General features: G+C 43.7%; 2 protein-coding genes across 2 annotated transcripts; one reads left to right on the top strand and one right to left on the bottom strand.

The window, feature by feature from the left end:
• Positions 1 to 1,865: 1,865 nt before the first annotated feature.
• On the bottom strand, positions 1,866 to 12,385 carry LOC139933078 (immunoglobulin superfamily member 3-like). Its single transcript, XM_078286233.1, has 11 exons — positions 12,298 to 12,385; positions 10,041 to 10,117; positions 8,815 to 9,186; positions 8,141 to 8,557; positions 7,564 to 7,965; positions 7,016 to 7,390; positions 6,048 to 6,422; positions 5,543 to 5,947; positions 4,999 to 5,412; positions 4,090 to 4,482; positions 1,866 to 3,954 (listed from the first exon to the last, which is right to left on the bottom strand). The coding sequence occupies exons 2-11, from the start codon at positions 10,108 to 10,110 to the stop codon at positions 3,761 to 3,763; spliced, it is 3,417 nt and encodes a 1,138-aa protein (XP_078142359.1). The 5' UTR covers positions 10,111 to 10,117; positions 12,298 to 12,385; the 3' UTR covers positions 1,866 to 3,760.
• Positions 12,386 to 13,067: 682 nt separating this feature from the next.
• klhl6 (kelch-like family member 6) lies at positions 13,068 to 18,205 on the top strand. Its single transcript, XM_071927046.2, has 7 exons — positions 13,068 to 13,475; positions 13,556 to 13,721; positions 14,689 to 15,138; positions 15,462 to 15,699; positions 16,386 to 16,588; positions 16,902 to 17,115; positions 17,587 to 18,205. The coding sequence occupies exons 1-7, from the start codon at positions 13,219 to 13,221 to the stop codon at positions 17,883 to 17,885; spliced, it is 1,827 nt and encodes a 608-aa protein (XP_071783147.1). The 5' UTR covers positions 13,068 to 13,218; the 3' UTR covers positions 17,886 to 18,205.
• Positions 18,206 to 18,899: the final 694 nt, after the last annotated feature.

Below are 18,899 nucleotides of genomic sequence, written 5' to 3'. Positions count from 1 at the left end.
AGAACAGGCTATTACTTCATATTGCACCATTTAAGCTGTCTTTGTTTTGGACTCTCCAGCTCCTTCTACCAGCCGGCACTGTCTCTAGGGAAAACCATCGGGCCTCAACAAGAAAAGGCAGACAGCTCTGTACAGTTTAGAGAGGAGGAGTATGTATGTGTTTGTTCGTGATGGTATATGTGTGTGTGTGTGTGTGTGTACTGTATGTGTGCTTAGCAGTTGGGGTTGGGTAAATGAGGTAAAGAGTGTGATCATTTTCTCTCTCTCTGTTTGTGTGTGAAGATGCTCCTGGATAAAGAGTTCAGCTCGCTCTGGGGTGTCGTGCCATCAAACGCTGCTAGGCGACATTGTGTAATCTGTGGGTGCCACCACATCACAGACTCACATCCTCTGAACTATCACCCCCCCCCCCCCCCCCCCCCCTCCAATAATAAAAAAAAACCTGAATCTCACGCATAGAAACTCATAACCCCCTTTTCACTTCTTCTCTCCATCTCTTACCGTCTCTCCACTTCTTATCTCTGCATCAAGCTTCCTTTTTCTCTTTCTTTCATACACACACACACACACACACACACACACACACACTGTCACACCCACCCACTTACCCACCAAGCTCTGAGTACCCAGCACCAAGAGAGCTCATATCAACTGGTGATGGCACAGGATGAAATCTATTGGCTGTGTCATAGGACAGGGTGAGCTGCTGTGCGTGCGTTAGAAATCCTATCAGATGCTCAGAATGGGTGCCATGGTGACTGTTGAGCACTGAAATACTTACTAACCCTCACTCCAGCTCACCTTTATCTGTTGACTGTCTCCTTGTGCTTATGGGTAACAATGGCCCCCTCTAGTGTTGACAGATGACGAGCCGACCAACAAGAAAGAGAGAGAGAGAGAGAGAGAGAGACAGACAGACAGAGAGCAACAGAGAGAGTAAAACCATGTAGCCTTTGGTTCAGCCAAGGAACAGAAGGCAGTTCTGTCAGGCCTGTGTCTCTCCCTGTGAGGAAAGGGAATATCAAAGGCAAGACAGGGCAGAAGAGAGGGGAGAGAGGAGCTGAGGCCATAAGCAGAGAGATTCGGTGATTCGAGGTGAGGAGGCAAAAAGTGGTTCAAAAAAGACATTTCAGATTTCAGAAGTGGCATTATGTAACTCATGCAGATGGCAGCTTGAGTGTCTCTCTCCCTCTGCCGTCCCTTCCCCTGTCGAAACACTGTGTTCTGTCATCGAGGAGGGTGTATTGGGGCTAACTTTGATTAATTGTGCCATTTATTTTTTTGTTTTTTAATCTATTTTGTTCTTTGTGTTTGGAATGTGCTAGCAAAGGCCTTTCAAAATCGATTTCTCTCTTCCTCTTTTTTCTCTCTTTGTGTCTGTGTGTCTGTACATGTGTACCTGTGTGTGTGTGTGTGTGTGTGTGTGTGTGTGTGTGTGTGCCTGTTTGTCTATGTATGTGGTGCACACTTACAAGCTCGCGCATGCTCTTGTCTATGTTAGTGGTAGCTCATATGTTATACAACAACTTTTCATCAAGCCAGTGAGTTCACGGCACATAAGGGACAGGCCATCGGGCTAAAGCCAAATCAGATCTGGACTGAGATCAAAGGAATGGAGATAAACCGGCCAAAACATCCAGATACATGCATGGCAAACTGAGAACCAAATGCCTTCTAACACCCATGAATTCATGGACATCTGGATGGGGAAAGATTATAGATGTAGTCTTAGAAATCCCACTTTTCACTGCATGCACTACATGAAATAGTGCCACCTCCAAAAGGAATTTGCAAAGAGGAAGGAATGGACTGGCAACAAGTTACTTGGAATACACAAGATTTATGATATAATACGACTGTTATGGTTCATGCTCATGTTTTTGCCATTTGAAATAGAAAAGGCTGCAGAGGCTGCTGCAGTACTAATACAGGAAAAATTGCATGATGAGGGACTAGCATGGCTGCCATTGTACATGCCAGTGTATCCCAGTTACATCTAGTATTTGCTGCATAGACACAATCATTGATTTGCCTCCCAAATTCAATGTTTCATTGTTTGCTCTGCCAGGCATTGCCATGGAAACACGAGGGAGCAGAATTACAGTAAAGTTGAGAGGGAGATTTTAAGAGTGTATTCTCTTCTGAGGGAGCCAGCCCACTAGACTGTGAAGGGCCGGCATAATTCAAAGACCAAAGACAGAACTACTCCTCTCTCTGGGGCCGAGAGGACTACACCCAGCCTTTAAGTTCTTCACTGTACTTTAGATTTTCACATTCTTGAGGAAACCGCTGTTGGTTTTACCTCGGGTTGTACATGACTGGTATACATTCAGCTGACGAGAGCTTTTCTCTGTATGGAAGGGAACTGGTGTCCAGGCATGTTTCCTCAAAAATGAGAGGACGAAATGGATTCTATTCTAGTCTCTCACACAGATGGGGTGTTAAACATTGATAGGGCTGATGCAGAGAGAGAGAGAGGGAGAAAGACAGAGAGGGACTGCTACTCTACTTCATTCTACTTTAATTTGGGGGAGTCTACATTCCATCATCCATTTTTGTTGAGTAGCAACATCTGTTAAAACTCAGCAAGCGGCATTAAGACAGACAGATTTAAATACTCATATGCATTCACGCACACACATACACACATAAGTGCACGTGCAAACACACATACGGTAAGCACACACTCATAGAAGTATACTAACCGCTTATGCATTAATGCGTAAAAAAGCGAGTCATCAAAGAAGATGGACAATCATGAGTAAAACAAGGTAAAGTAAAAACATGTCATGAGAGCAAATGCACTGAAGCAAAACTTTCCATTGCATGAATGCAACATTTTACAGATACTGTGACTCACACTTGACACATTTCAGACCGCAGAGCCATCCTGTGTCACAGCAGAACCACAGAGCATTTCCTGGTAGTCTCGCCATCGTGATCCACTGAGATAGAGGAAATCTTACCACATCGCGTGTCTCGCTCTCTCTTCCCTAGACTACCTGACATGTTACTCTGATTCCTCCCTGTCAATGACATTCTTGTGACAGATAATAGTATATCTTTCTTTCTCTTGCATAGCCAACTCACACTCTCTTTCCTTGAAGCTGACTGGTCGGTTGACTAAAGCTAAATCTATCAGAATATGTCGCTTTGTGAGTGTAAACCCACAAAGTTGAGCAGCTGCCTAGCTCAACTGTCCATTGTAGGCAGAAAGAATCTGATGATTATGCAAATAAGCTTTGCCGATAAAGTTAAAAGTGTCTCTTTAATTTTATCGGTTTAATGAAGTTCATCAGTTCAACAGGGGAAAAAGATTCCCAACTGCATGAAGAGTAAAACATTTAGACTACATTTATAATAAAACAGCATCACAGATTCATTTAAAAAGAATCACTAAATTTTGCTAGAGACAGTGCTTCTGAAGTCATGATCATGTCTTCTACCTCAGAAGTTCTTTCAAACTTACAGTTTACAAGCTACAAATCTATAATTTAAATAACTATAAAAAAAAGAGTAAACATTTGAATGATAAAACATCAAAACATAATCCTTCCACAAATACCAAGGCTACATTTTTCCTCTCCTCTCTTATTTTCTCTTCTCTTCTCCTCCTCTCCACTCCTCTCCTCCTCTCCTCTTGTTTTCTCTTCTCTTCTCCTCCTCTCCACTCCTCCTCTCCTCTTTTCTCCTCTCCTCTCTTATTTTCTCCTCTCCTCTCCTCTCCTCTCCTCTCCTCTGTTCCCCTGGTCTATGAAGTTCAGTCCTCTGCGCTGGGTTTGGGCTTCAGAGGGTGTTCCTCTGCCCACAGAGAATCATCTGGCTTCTTTGCTCCTGAGCCCCGGAACACCTTCAGCGCCAGTAGGAAGACGACCACCAATAAACAGATGATAACACCTGTCAAAACACCCACCATGATGCCTTGGGTACCTACTTGCTCAGAGACATCCCCTCCTGAAGGCAAAGAAGCAATAAGGCGTTACTTGTGGCTGGAAAATGCATTGTACTTCACAAGATTTACAAACTGATTTCCCAAAACGACAGACTATTTGTTCAAAGCAACTGCAAATCACATCATTCTGTGTTTACCTTCTATATAAACACTGACAGTCAATTTTCCTGACTTTTCCGCTGCCACCTTCCTCCAGCCCTGGGACAGAGACAGGAGCCACTCCTCCACCTCACAGAAATACAGGCCACTATCTGCAGGGACTGGCTTGAAGACTGTAAGGTTGAAGTGGTTGGGGACAGGATGGCCAAACCTTAGCCGCTCACCCCTCCCACTCCTGTCTTGCAGGGTGGAGTTTCTGTAGGCTGTGAAGATGGGGTGTTGTTCAATCCCTGACTCCTTCTGCCAAAACCATGTGACCTGGAACACAGACGATTGGCTTGACTGTGTAGAGATGTGACAGGGGATGGTGAAATTCTGGGATCCGGTCACGTTCATCATCACATCGTCTTTTACAATGATCAGGTTATTCTCTGTCAAAAAGCACACAGAGGGATACACACATTTTATTTTATTTTTTTATTAGACTTTTATTTAACCAGTCAAGTCAATTACATTAAAATCAAATTATTATTTCCAGTGATGGCCTTGGGGAATGGAGAGAAAGGAAACAACAAAAAACAAAAAAAACAAAACAAAAACAAAACAGGGAGATAAGAAGGCTTCGCAGAAGGCAGATACAGAGAACATAATAAAAACAGTGATGGTACTGTAAAAGAGCTGAACCGACACACATAAGGACTTGGAGACAGCAAACAACTTAACACCATCAACAAGACCAGTTAAAGCAATTAAAAACATACAACATAGAGAAGTTAGTGCAGTAATTTTGCTGAAGAAAAGGTGCCATTGTGCCTGTAAATGTGCAACACAAGCAAGCAAATGCAAGCACACAAACATGCACCCCATTGGATGATGTTGGTAATGTGAATATAGTTGCTGTTCATAGTGCTCTATATGTGTTCATAGTGCGAAAGATGCAATCATACCTGTAGCTTTTACACTCAGCGTGATTGGGCCAGAATCGTCTGAGGCCTTCTGCTGCCAGCCACCTTGGTGATCCAGCTGGTACTGTTCCACTTGGCACTGGTAAGTCCCACTGTCTCCCTCGCGGGCCCTCTGAATTCCTAGATGGAAGCTGCTGTGAGTGGGCCTGGAGAGACGAAGCCTCCCCTGCAGGCCCCGGAGCCCCTGGTTGTCTGGGTACCTCAGTAGGCCACTGTGATCGAGCTCCACCAGTGGGACCTTCATCACGGAGGGATCAGATCCCGTGTAGAGCCAAGTGAGGGAGTAACGAGAGGAAGGGCTGGATGCACCTGAGGTTAGGGCACACGTGAGCTCCACCTCCTCTCCCTCCCCGGCCTCCACCTGCTGCTCCGTCTTATCACAACGCAAGTCATTGGCTGGAGAATGAGAGAGCAGAGAGGAGAAATGTAAATCAATGGAGAACTCAATATTCTGTCAAATTATTTTCATTTATAATGGTATGAGTTAAATGTTGCTGTGTAAGCGTTTTGTTAAATCTGCACACACTTTCGCTCTGTAGCTCTTGTAGCTCTTGTAGCTCTGTGGTTGTGCTGACTGGTGGGAGTTCATACCATTGGCCACGAGGATCCTGTAGCCACTCCACCACCTTACACATGTACAAGCCGCTATCCCCGATCCGAGCCTGCCGAATGGTCAACTCAAAGCTAGGACCCTCACTGCGCTTCATGCTGATTCGCTGCCCATGGCTCGACTCTACCTGGGCTCCAAATGTTACCACGGCATCACGGTTGGAGCTTAAAATGGTCTTGTTCTCTGCCTGGCGCTGGACCAACCAGGTGACAGCGAAGCGAGACAAGGGAGAGGTTGCCTTGATAACTGAGCATTTTATGTCTATGTCAGTGTTAATTTTTCTTTCCACAGTGGGGGTGGAGGTCAGAGAGAGTTCGCTCACTAAGAGAGGGAGACACAAGAGTTAAGTCATATATGGTGAGAAGAGAGAGTAACACAATGCACAACACAGGAGTCGGAACATTATGAACATCAGCAATACCTGGGTTCTTCACCATCACAGCCAGCAGGTTGGAAGGAGGCAGCTTCTTGTATCTGCTCTCCAGGATGACAGACACCTCACACTGGTAGCGTCCCGCCTCCCTGTGGCTCGCGCCCATGATGAGCAGAGTCTGATAGACTTCATTCTGACTGCTCTCTGTTTTGACCTGGTAGCGGCGCTGGTCTCCTGACCAATTGATGTTACCATTAGGGTACAGTGTCAGGATGTTATCTGGGGATGAGGCATTCTCACGCTGCAGGCTCCATGTCAACGTCATCGGCAGGCGTGGCCCTCTGAGCCGACACAGCAACTCCACCTCTTCTCCTACAGTCGCTAAAGTGTTGCGACTTCTTAGAGACACTTTTAAAAAGGACTCTGTAGGACAATTATAATATAGTTAGCAGTGGCTAGTAAGAAAGGAGAAGTTGGCTCAAAGTAAAAAAAGATGTGGTTAGACACTGTCTGTCTCTGCTTTCAGGTATACTTCTACACACGATCACAAATCTGTATTACCTTGCAAGTTTCTCAATCTTATTTCCTTCTTTAAAACAAGAGCCACCTAATGTCACCCTGATATATTAAACATTACCAGTTATGCTAATTAGGTCATTAATTAAGCAAATTAATGTATTAATTAGCAAATATTTCTATGTCAACATAATTGTCTTCACATAACACATGGGTGATATTAATATGAACTCTGCATCGTAAAGCATTAAGGAGTTACAGTAGTTTCAAGAAAATCAGTTTTCCTCATTAATATGCAAATTTATGCAGCAAGGTGCTCCAAAATCTAATCAGACAATCTACTCTATAGGGAATCTCTGGTGTAAATATGAAGTTTCTATCATATATTGTTCTTGAGTTATTGCGTTCACAAGAATTTGTTGACACAGCCAACACGGTGCCATAATGTCACACATACAATATACCATGCTAGCTACACATAATAAAAACATGTTTCTTACCCGTAAGAACGACTGACACAGTGCCAGTCTGTGATTGGCTGTTGGTCTTTTGGACTTTGCCGTTGCTTGTGATGGTCCACTCAGACACGGTGCACTGGTAGACACCTGCATCAGCCTGTCTGACCTCATTCAGCTCTAGGGTGAAGGTGTCAGCTGCTGGACGCATTGCCATGATGCTGCGCTGTCGGAACTCCTCTCCTACCTCCATCACCCCCTCCTGACTTAGACTGATGACATTGCTGAAGAGTGGCGATTTGTGTTCCCAGGTGACGGAGAGCTGACCCTTGACCCCGCCCACTTTACATGTGAGCTTCAGCCCGTCACCTTCATTAACACTGACATCCTTCTCTTCCATTTCAACTGAGAGTCCGCTCTCTGTGATCAGACAAGACATGGTGTGAATCTATGTATAGCAGGCAGACCATGTGACTGTGTTTGAGAGGATGTTTGCATGTGTCTGTGGTTGTGTACGTGTTATGTCTAATGCATGTCTAGAATTGTGCTTTTTCCTTTACTATAAGTCAGTGTGGGCTGAGGTGCTGACTGACCTGTGGCTGAGACGGTGACCAGCTGGGAACTGGAGTCCTGGGCTGCTCCCTGTGTGAAGGCCCCATCTGCACCTCTGTCCTGAGGCCATGCTCTACATACATACTCTCCCTGGTCCTGGGTTCTGACAGGTCGCAGGATGAGCCGGTGATCTTTGTTCCCGGTCCGGGTTGCCCTCAGCTCTCCTTCTTTCTCTCGGCCACTATACTCCGGCCCCACAGACACAACCCCCGTAGGGCCGATGCGGGCGAGCTCCACATTTTCCCGGAGCCAGGCTACAGAGAAGAACCGTTCAGCCAGGTTCTGAGCGTCCACACTGCAGGATAAAGACAGCTCCTGCCCCTCCTGCAGAGTTGCCTGCTGTGCCGAGACTCTCACCACCAGAGACCCCTTGTCTACCACCTCTAACCAAGACAAAAAATGAGCACAGCGAGATCAGAAACACACCACACATCCTGTCACATGGCCCACAAACTACGCTTAGAAGAGGAAATAATGTGCAAATGACAACTCATATCACACAGGAGTGTGTGCTACACAGAACACACAAAAGCAATCAAATGATGAGATGCCTCCAACCTTTGGCTTTGACATTCAGGGTGGTTGCCTCTGCACTCTTCTGTGCGATAGAGTACCAGGAGCGGTCAGGATCCTGGATCCACTCCTGAGCCTGGCAGTAGATCTTGCCCTGGTCCGACAGCTCCAGTTGAGCCATGTTAAGCCTGTACGTGGCCTCTCCCACCTTATCCAACCCAATGAGTCCAGCTTGGTAGCGCCCTTCAAACCCCTGCCCCGGACTCAGTGTCAAATCCCTCTCCAGAGAGATGATAGGGTGGGCATTGTCCTCCCCATCTTTATGGAGATACCAGGTAACAGACAGATGGGTGTGCTGGACGGTGTTGCTGGAAGCTTGGCACGTTAGAGTGAGCGAGTCGCCTTCATCATGGCTCAGAGAGGCAGACACGGGTGACGAAATGATTAGGGAGTTGTCGATCACTACGGCACCACATTGGAGAAAGAGATCAAGACCAAGACATCAAAATTAGATACAGCTTCTCTTTAACAATCAGATTGTTTACCGTTTACTCTTGCTTTACAACACAGGAATACAGTGACTTTGATGAATTAGGTTTAGACTTCTAATGGTGAATAAAAGTGATAGAAATTTGTGGCAAATATTTAAGCCTAGCCATAACATTTTAGCTTCAGAGCTAGTGAAGAATGGTGATTGGTTATTAAAAAAAGATGATTACCTTTAACTGTGGTCTTAACACTGTAGATTCCATCGTAAGTCTGTTCTGGGTTAATTACAAAGCATTCGTAATCCCCCTCATCTCTCTCCTCCAGATGTTTTATCTTAAAGAGGACTGAGTTTGGCAACACATTCTCCAGAGTGATTTCGTTATTAAACACACGTTTCATATAGACGGCATAGCTAAAGTCTTGGTCATTGGTGCTGATGATGTTGATCTCTGTGGCACGCTCAGGTCTGAACATACGGAATTGAAATTCCTTCCTGGTATCTTGATTGGGGAAGCCACTCACATTGCAGGAGATGGAGAGTGGGTAGCCCAACACACGATAAAGAGGGCCAGATTGCGCTTCAGTTAGCACTCTGGCCTCTCCTGAGTAAATTACAGACAGAATCCAGATGTTGAAAAATTAGTTACTGTGGCTTCAAGTGTCAATCACGTTTGAAACAAGTGTTAGACTCCAGAGTCTACCCTCCTCTGTGGCACTGTTGTGTTACACTTTAGATGCAGGCAAAACTCCACAGCAGCCTTATCAGTTCCACTGCACATTGATTACAATATAAACATACAGTATATGTGCATAATATGTCTAATATGTGTAATGCTTTTTCACTACATGTTGTATAAGGACAAGGCCTGGTAGTAGGGAAAACTTTTTTGTTTGTTTTTTTTCCAAAATGTAAAGAATAATCATTGTTGCCTTATTCCAGTTTGATGGAAATCATTTGCCAATGGCAGGGTTTGTCTGTGTCAAGAACAAATGAATTGTATCTAAGACAGTGTGAGATGAAAACAGAAGTGAATCATCTCCTATAGCCTAGCTACGCCAGGGATATTTCACAATGTTTCATCACAGCATGCTTTGCAAAATACAATTTTATAACAATATAAAAATACAATTTCAAAAGTATAGTAAGCCTTTTTTTAGATGTGTCAGATCCATCAAGTCCACCTTGTCTATTTTCAAGATGAAAATGGAACAATAGTGAAGTGACAGACACACAATTATGCTCCACTTAAGATGTGCTCAACAGAGATAACAAGCTTCTTTCGGTTGGTCTTTTTACTTCAATATTCTCAAATGACTGATCTTAACAATCTCAATTTTCTACATGAGAACTATATATTTTGCACCCTCTGGTATATCACATTATCACTCAACATGGCCACTCAGCAAAATTGAATTATAATGCAGGAATTTCATGTGATGTGCAAAACTAACTTACCACAGTGACTAGTAAGTAGACCCAGGCAGAACAGCACAGTGGCCCAAACGGATTGCAGGGAATGCCTCATCCTGAACCTGCTGAATTAGTACACAGCGCTCATACTATAACACTTGTGACTAAGCTCATTCGGTGCGCTGTCTCTTAGTGTGTGAATCTGTTGGTCTTGTGAGAGGTGTTATTGGCTGCTATGTTCTGTCTATACACCAAGAGGAAGTCTGAAATGTTTCCTGGCGACTGCATACAAATACACTTGTGCAACTGAAAAACATCAGTCATTGCCATTTACAGGTGTCAATAATGTGCATGCCTGTGAGCATGTGTGCTGGGAGAATAATTGGCAGAGAAAATGTTCCCTTATCAAATGGCTTTGTTCCATTCTAGATAAATACATTCTCTTACAATTACGGTCGTCTTAAACTTACACGGGCTTGTGATCCCAAAAGAACTCATGGCCCTATTATGGATGGGTAGAGTGTTTATTTCAAACGAGCCAATAGTGCCACTTGGTGGAAAAGCTGAAAACATAAACCTGTGTCACTTCTAATTCACAAACTATTGCTCTTTAAGTATGTAAGAATGTACACAGGCATTCTTTATAAAAACTTGTGACTGGAGAAATGTTTAATAGAGAAGTTACTGGGAAATCATACTGTACTTAACTGATAAAAAGAAGTTAAAAAGGAGGCAATGGGTTTAACCTCAGAATATAGACAAATATAGAATATAGACAAAAAGGCCCGTACACAGGTGCTCCAATGGGAGAAAAGGGCATCCATACATCCTCCCCCTACCACCACTACCACCGACTACCATTGAATACCTTCAAAAGTATTCAAAACGCAAATGACATAAGTCATCTGGTAGAAAGACTCTTAAAGTGAGACTCGGATATATAGCCTACTACTTTTAGGTCTAGTGCCGCTCAAACAATACAAATGGTAGTAAGATATTACACTTGCAGTGCAAATTAAGAACATATTGTTTTATGTTTTTGTTCCTTTTAAAGCTCACATCTATTGATAAAGTGTGCTGTAAATATACAGTATGTTCAGCAACTTTTATCATGGTAAGTGAAACATAACATGAAAACATATTAAAACTGAAGGGTGGGTTTACTTAAATATTCATGGTGATTTTTATACAAAGGAGGCAGAGAGTGTAGTCTTTCATTCCCAGGGTTTTGGTCCTTGTTCAGGGCAGCAGCTCTTCAAATATCAGTCAACAGAAGTCTCTTCTGTTCTGGGTCGAGGCAGACAGAGAGTGTGCCTCTCCAGGGTCAGACAGCAGGCACCAACTGTAAGCCATCTTTTGACTTTTCAGGCAGTCAACTCTGTGCGTGCGCTCAGTGGTCACCAGGGCTGGGTAGGCAAAAGGTTGGTACTTTTTTGGCACCGACCTGTTCGGTCGGTAGGGCGAAACTTGTTGAAGTGAACGGTGCCAACTTTCGATATTGTTCTGGTTCAGCCAATCTGTAACCGCCACAAGCGTTTACAGAGATGCGCATTCACGCACAAACTTGCACAGCACTGAAATGACTTGGCTGGCTGGCTGTTTTTTTTTTTGTTGTTGTTTTTTAAGCATTCTGGCAAACAATCTACACCGATTTAAGTAGACATTGCTCATTTCTCTAGCCTCCTAGCCCAACCTTGTTTATGAGCCCGACGAGTCAGACCCGAAAGAAAGTTAGTTTCCAATAGCTCCTTATTCACGGCTAGTGATGTGCAAATGAGGAACGAATCGATTTTTTCGGACGCTTTTTTGTTACAAGCTGGTAATGCTTTGTTGCCACTGATACTGCAACATGTATTTTAAAACTACTGAGTGTTATGAGTGACATATAGACCACTTAAGTACTGTCCCCTAGCATAGGCTTTTTCAGGCCAGGTTTTCACATTGTTAAATTATCTTGGGCCACCATTAACACACATGTTCTATATTAAATAGGACACAGACTCTCTGATGATTGACACTGATGATCATTAACATAACACTCAGTAGTTTTAAAATACATATGTGAACATTCCCAGCTTGTCACAAAAAACAACGTTCGAAAAAGTCGAGTCGTTCCCGCGCCCCGCACCACTAGCCAGCCGCGAAAAAGAATCTGGAACCAACTTGGAAACAGCGCCGTTCCAATGGGAGCCAGGCAAGCTACGCCTCCATAGGGTGTGTGACCTGTGACATCTATGCATTAGCTAATTACAGAATAAGTTTACCTGCGAAAACGACCACTTATAGGGTTACTTTGACTTACTGGGATGGCGTGTGTGGTGTCTCTCTCCCCGCGATATATTCATGACGATGTAAAAACAATAAAGTATGGGGAAGCCTATTTTCTGCATGTCTCTGTACTAGCTAAGATCTTTCCCCAGACAATATGCGCATGCATGGAAGCTGAACTTCAAAATAAAAGCAAACTAGTCCCTACAATTAAGTTGATGCTGTATGGGTGTGGCATGTGGCATGTTTGTTAGGCTTAAAGGACACTTTCACCAGGCGGGTGTCTGGGCACCGGTTGGCTTAGTGTGCACGTTCCTGTAGACAAAGGAATCACTGTAGGACAGGGCTAGATCATATAGTATTTTCAGGCTTTATATGATTTGTTTTAACCCAGATGGTGCCAGATGGATGGGGTTTACCACATAGGACAATACAAGGAGTGAGAGCCAGTTTACACAATCATAGGAAAGTATTTGAAAATGTACTTTTCAGTTATCAAAAACTTCAGTGACACTTGTACTCCAAGCAGGTTAAAATGCTAAAAAAAAATATGAGTTAGTAGTTACTATTTAGTCTGGTCTGGCCTGTTCTATTCAGAAATGAGGAATACTGGGTAACTTTGGGGATATTCACTCAGCTCAGGCCACAGCCTCACATGACTCCAGAAGAGGAAGTATGAAGAAAACAAGCCTTGCTACATATGTTCCACAAAATGGACATCCACCAATCACGAACCAATAAGAACAGGAATAGGAAGTCAGTAGAAAACAGGAAAGACAAATCAGCACCTCCAACCCACAGAACTGTTACGGGCGCAGACCTCATGGGGGTATTTTATATCTTTTTCCTACTGAAAATGCACCTGACGTAGCTGGATGCCATAACTGTGTTTTTTCACCCCCCGGAGAGAGTGACTTTCACACGACGGTGTGGCTGATGTGCTTTCGGCGTGAAGATGAGTGACTCGCTGGAGAGGACTACAGACTGTCCCTTGCCCCCGCCTGGTGATGTCTCCAACCCAGAGGAGGAGAAGGGGAATGTGGGAGGTTTGAGTGAGTTGTGCTGGGAAGACGGAGGTCTACCTGTGGAGCTACAGAAAGGGATGGAGACGCTGCGTGTGAGTGGAGAGCTGACCGACGTGACACTGTGTGTTCAAGGACAGGACTTCTCTTGTCACAGAGCCGTACTCGCTGCTGCCAGTCACTACTTCAGGTACAAATAATCCAACGTAGTCCCATAGGTCTGTTTTGGGATGTGATCGCTTGGTTTTGACTGAATGTTTTTCTCCTTAGGGCAATGTTTTGTAGCGGTCTGAAGGAGAGTCATGAGGAGCGTGTGGAGATAAAGGGGCTGGACAGTGGGACGATGTGCTCCCTCCTGGTCTACACTTACACCAGCCAAGCCATCATCACACACACCAACGTCCAGAGAATACTGGAGGCTGCCAGTCAGTTCCAGGTGAAATACTGATTAAAACACTGTAACTTGCTTGCTGTGACAATTTAAATGTCAAGGAAATTAAATGAAGATACTTGATTAGTTTGCTCTCTCGCATCTTTAATCATCATCTACTGTCTTCCACTCAGAGAGTTTGTTACCTTGAACCTTGTTATACTTGAACTCATATCAATAACATACAAACACAAATTATAAATGAGCATTAAGAATAGATCCACTCTAAAGAAAATAATAAAATAATAATAGTAATATTGAAAGGTTCAAAATAATTATGTGTTAATATGGCTCGTAATTGCCATATGAACCACTTTTTAGGTGTTAACACCCTATTCTTATCAACCAAGATGTCTTTTATTCTAATTGATTAAAAAAACACATTTTCATTGTTGTTTATACAGTGTAATAGAGATTCACTGCATTTTCAGTGAACGTTATTGAAGTTTTATCAGAAGTTAGTTGGAACAAATGATGTATCAAAGACATGAGCGTAGGCCGCTATACTACAGGACTGGAATTAAAAAGCATCCAAAGGGTAGAAGATCATTAATTTAATGACAGTCAAAAAGCCAAGCTATAAGGGACCATATTTGGCAAGTTTAACAACCACTTAGGGACTGTTTAGAATATTCAATTTGTTCTCATCTTCACGGTTGAGTTTTTCCCCTACTCAGTGTAACAAACATCATAGTGGGTTAAAGATGAGTTGTTAAGAACTCAGACGGGGAAGTGAAAGTTGGCCAGTTGTTTACACTCAGGATCAGCTTTCCATACAGGCTCAAATTAACAACACAGCTGGGCCACACAACCGGTTGTGCGGAGGCCAGGTGTGTGTGTTTGTGTGTGTCTGTGTGTGTGTGTTTGTGTGTGTTTTTCAGTTAGTGTCTATGAATATGTGTGTATCAGTGTGCTTCCTCAGTTTTTGGCTGAAAGTAATGGCATTGGATGTGCTCATGTCCTCTCCCTGTAGTTCCTGCGTGTGGTGGAGGCATGCTCTGGCTTTCTGAGCAAGTCTCTCCACCCAGAGAGTTGTATCGGGGTCCTGCGTCTGGCAGACAGCCACGCCCTGCCGGCTCTGAGGACCAGGGCGCAGGACTACATCGTCTCTGAGTTCTCCCAGGTGGTTCAGCAGGAGGAGTTCGTGGAGTTGCCAGCGGACGCTCTGGAGAGCGTCCTGCAGAGGGACGACCTCGATGTGACGTGTGAGGAGTGTGTTTTTGAGGCGCTGATGCGCTGGGTGAGAGCCCAGCAGGATGAACGCTGCCCTTTACTGGCCAGGCTGCTTTCACATGTACGACTGCCGCTGTTGGAGCCGGCCTTCTTTGTGGAAAAAGTGGAGTCGGATGAGCTGATTCGCTGCTGCAGCGAGGCATTTCCTCTGATGCAGGAGGCCCGCACCTATCACCTGTCCGGCAGGGAGGTCAGTCTACAGGGGAGACCAAGAGGGTTTTCTCTTATCTGATATATGAAGAGTTCTTTTCCAAAATGGTATTTGACTGTTTTGGAAAACATCATTACCTTCAATATCTATGAAATATAGAGGCTCCAGTCTGTAAGTGGCCATTTAAGTGCAAAAGTGTATTATTTTGTCCACTAATGGCTGAAGTAACCCACTATCCTTTAAAATGCCTGTAATTTGTTTTGATGCTGTGATAGTAATCATTTTGTAAGAGTAGGTATCTTTGTCAAATGGTGGATATTTGATGTGGTAACATGCTTTACATGTGTGTCGTGTGTTTGCAGGTGGTCTCTGAGCGAACCAAACCCCGCGTGCGTCACTTCCTATCGGAGGTGTTCATGATCATCGGTGGCTGCACTAAAGATGAACGCTTCATTTCCACCGTCACCTGTCTGGACCCTCTCAGACGCAGTCGGCTGGAGGTCGCCAAGTTGCCCATGACAGAGATGGAGGAGGAGTCCCAAAACAAGAAATGGGTGGAGTTCGCTTGCATCACCTTCCGCAATGAAGTGTATATATCTGGTGAGAGATGCCACTTAATGCGTCTTCACATTATAATAGACACAAAGGCTTATTAAATATCGCTGACTGACTCCTCCCAGGACAGATAAAATACAAATTGTCAATCAAACATCTACTGGTTACGGATCAGCCAAATTATGGTTTTCATGTATTTTCTCATCAAGTATATTTTTTTCATGCGTCTTCTCATCATGTACATGGATTATTATAGAACATGTTTCTAGTTTCCTCTCACTCAAACAGAACTTTTTGGCAGTTGTGAATGTGCAACTCAACAGAAACAACAGGAAGGGGTGACACCATCTGCTGTAACAGTGGTTGTGGTTTTAGGTGTTTCCCAACTCAGGAACTAAATAACACCTCGGCACCGGTTTCCTTAACTGTTGTAGAAGAAATATCTACACTGTGCGCTAGAGGTGGATTTGTTTTCACAACCTCATTCCTTCTTTCACCTTCACCTTCTTTTGACCTAATGGCTCAGTGCTCAGACACACGGTCATGCTCATTTACTGGCAGGGTCATGCGCTACTACTACTAAAGTTTTAGGTGCAAGCGTCAGCAACAGAAATCATCACCCTGCCTCTGCTAAGTGTTACTAAAGATTCAGCAAAACATTTTTAGATCTGTTGGGATGACAGCTGCTCTGCGGTTTGTTACAGTTCTCTCTAATGCTCTTGTTGTTGTAGGAGGCAAAGAGACAAAGCATGAGGTTTGGAAGTATAACGGTGCTCTGGACAGATGGATCCAGATTGAGCCCCTGGCAACTGGCCGCTGGAGACACAAGATGGCAGTTCATGGAGGGAAGGTCTATGCACTTGGCGGATTTGATGGGGTTCAGAGACTCTCTAGCGTAGAGGCCTATGATCCCTTTCACAATCGCTGGACACAGGTAAACATACCAGAGTTTTAAATCTATAATATTGGTGGTTTTGTCTGATACATGAAGATGCAGCCCTCACCGAGAATTTCTGAATCTTTAAAGCGGGTAATAATGTCCCACTTTGAGACTAACATCTTCAAGCACATGCTCTTTTTCTACTGGATGGGGCCCATAGCCATGTAAATTATTTATTTAATACTGTGTAAGTAACATATTAATTACTGTACATCTTCTGCTCCACAAAGTGTATTGCTTTTTAATCAGCAACATTATAACTCACATAGCCTTACTTCCATGCCTGTTTGGCTGTATTTTTTTGCAGGTGGCACCTCTTCTGCTAGGTGTGAGCTCTTTTGCTGCGGCAAGCTTTGATAGGTGGATCTATGTGATTGGGGGCGGGCCCAATGGGAAGCTGGCCACTGATAGGGTTCAGTGCTGGGAGCCCGGGACAGACTGCTGGGAGCTGCGGGCGCCCATTCCCATCGAAGCCAAATGCACTAACGCTGTCACATTCAAGGACCGCATCTATGTAGTTGGTGAGTGGCGTTAAAGGCCGCATGAAATGGCATCTTTACTTCCTTGATGATGTGTTTCCAGGATGTTGGGGCGGGACATAATGCAGTGAGGGATCATTCAAAAACAATAGAATATGAGTCAGGGAGAGAAAGTTTTATTTTATGGTTTGGTTTGTATGCGTTGATGTGTGTGTGTGTGTGTGTGTGTGTGTGTGTGTGTATGCAGTGAAAGTAAATGAAGAGTTTGATCCCAAAATGAGATGTCCTCAATGTGAGAAAATTGACACCTACTCTCACAAAATAATTGCTGGCACTAAAGCAGTGGACATTCTGGGTTACTGCTGAAGTTGTGTGAGTCATTTTAAGACCTTTGCTTATGAAAGAAGTAGAGTCATCTGTTAAAATCTTGACTGAGGGATTTCAGGAATGTATATATAGCGTTTTGAAATTAAACTTCACATGGTAACTGTCCCATTTGATGTCTGCTCCCAGGTGGTGCCATGCACGCCATGTACTGCTACTCCCCCCTGTCGGACTCCTGGTCCCTCGTGACCCGACTGGGCGAGAGGGCAAGCTGCGCCCTCGCTGCCTGTAACAACAAACTCTTCATCACCGGGGGCCGTGATGACAAGAACCAAGTCATCTCCACGGTGATGTGCTGGGACACCACCAGCGGGGCGCTGACAGAGGAGTGTGTTTTACCTTTAGGAGTCTCACACCATGGCAGTGTGACGCTCATGAAGTCCTACACACACATACACAGAATAGCGCCTGCTGCGAACTGCGTATGACACCGGCTTGCGCAACTTTGGATTTGTTGTTTGTATGTTAGTGAGAAAATGAAAGTGAAATGATGAATGAAGAGAGAGAGCAGTGTTTGAGAGTGAGAGATAAACTTGTTTTTCATGTTCCGTACAATGCTCATTTCATGTGACTGTTTAATAAGCTGTGATAATAAGGATGTTGCCAATGACAATGCCAATGCCAGTGTTGCATCGTATCTTATACTATGAGGACTCAATCACCATACCACCAATAATTTTGTTATATTACAGCAGTGACTGGAGAAATAAAATGTGATTTCAAACTAATAAACATTAAATGTGAAACATTTTAGTAATAACAGTTCAATGAAGAGATAGTTTTGCCTCCTTAATTGCAAAAAAAGAAACATGCAAGCCAAGTGCAAAACAGGAAAAGTGTTTTGGTTCACACACAAATGCGTAAACACACATACAGGCACACACACATGCACCCATATACATATACCCACAATAGATAAGGCAGTCATGTCAAAGACAAATACTCAAGTTTTTATTCCCCATAAATCAATGTAAGCTACAGTCGTTCAGAAGTCCCTGAGTTCTTTGTCTGGAAATGCTGCCATCTCGTGGTGAACTGTCCTTATCTCAGTGTTTTGGCAATTGAAATATTTACTAGGTCTAAATTACTGCAAATCCTAGTTAACTGGGCCTATGATGTGCTGCATTACCATTGCTAACAATCGCAAACAACTTCTACTTACAATATTTTATAAATCAATCATTCCAAAAAAAACAAGCAAACAAACAAAAAAAGGATTGAAACACTTGTTCTCTGGATGGTCAGACACAAACTAACATAACACATTTAATTATTTTAACACCAGCTCGTGTGCTATTCCTTACATTAATTAACCACAAAACAATTTGTAGTAGGCGACATCCACCTTTCACCGGCATACCATGATGTCAATCTATCAAACTTCCGATGTCGATTTTTCAAAATAAAACTCTTACCGAAAAGTATAGTAGGCTACAAATCTT

The sequence above is a fragment of the Centroberyx gerrardi genome, chromosome 10, assembly GCF_048128805.1.
Source record: "Centroberyx gerrardi isolate f3 chromosome 10, fCenGer3.hap1.cur.20231027, whole genome shotgun sequence".
In the NCBI taxonomy this organism is placed as follows: domain Eukaryota; kingdom Metazoa; phylum Chordata; class Actinopteri; order Beryciformes; family Berycidae; genus Centroberyx; species Centroberyx gerrardi.
The sequence above is the reverse complement of the archived record's forward strand: the minus strand, read 5'-3'. Positions and strand labels throughout refer to the sequence as shown.

What these genes read in the sequence shown, in the direction of transcription:
- klhl6 (XM_071927046.2), top strand. Translation starts at nt 13,219, where the DNA reads ATGAGTGACTCGCTGGAGAGGACTACAGACTGTCCCTTGCCCCCGCCT. An exon ending in GCTGCCAGTCACTACTTCAG is followed by an intron (nt 13,476 to 13,555) that starts GTACAAATAATC and finishes TTTTCTCCTTAG; the next exon opens with GGCAATGTTTTGTAGCGGTC. An exon ending in AGGCTGCCAGTCAGTTCCAG is followed by an intron (nt 13,722 to 14,688) that starts GTGAAATACTGA and finishes CTCTCCCTGTAG; the next exon opens with TTCCTGCGTGTGGTGGAGGC.
- LOC139933078 (XM_078286233.1), bottom strand. Translation starts at nt 10,110, where the DNA reads ATGAGGCATTCCCTGCAATCCGTTTGGGCCACTGTGCTGTTCTGCCTG. An exon ending in GGTCACCGTCTCAGCCACAG is followed by an intron (nt 7,391 to 7,563) that starts GTCAGTCAGCAC and finishes GTCTGATCACAG; the next exon opens with AGAGCGGACTCTCAGTTGAA. An exon ending in TGTGATGGTGAAGAACCCAG is followed by an intron (nt 5,948 to 6,047) that starts GTATTGCTGATG and finishes TCCCTCTCTTAG; the next exon opens with TGAGCGAACTCTCTCTGACC.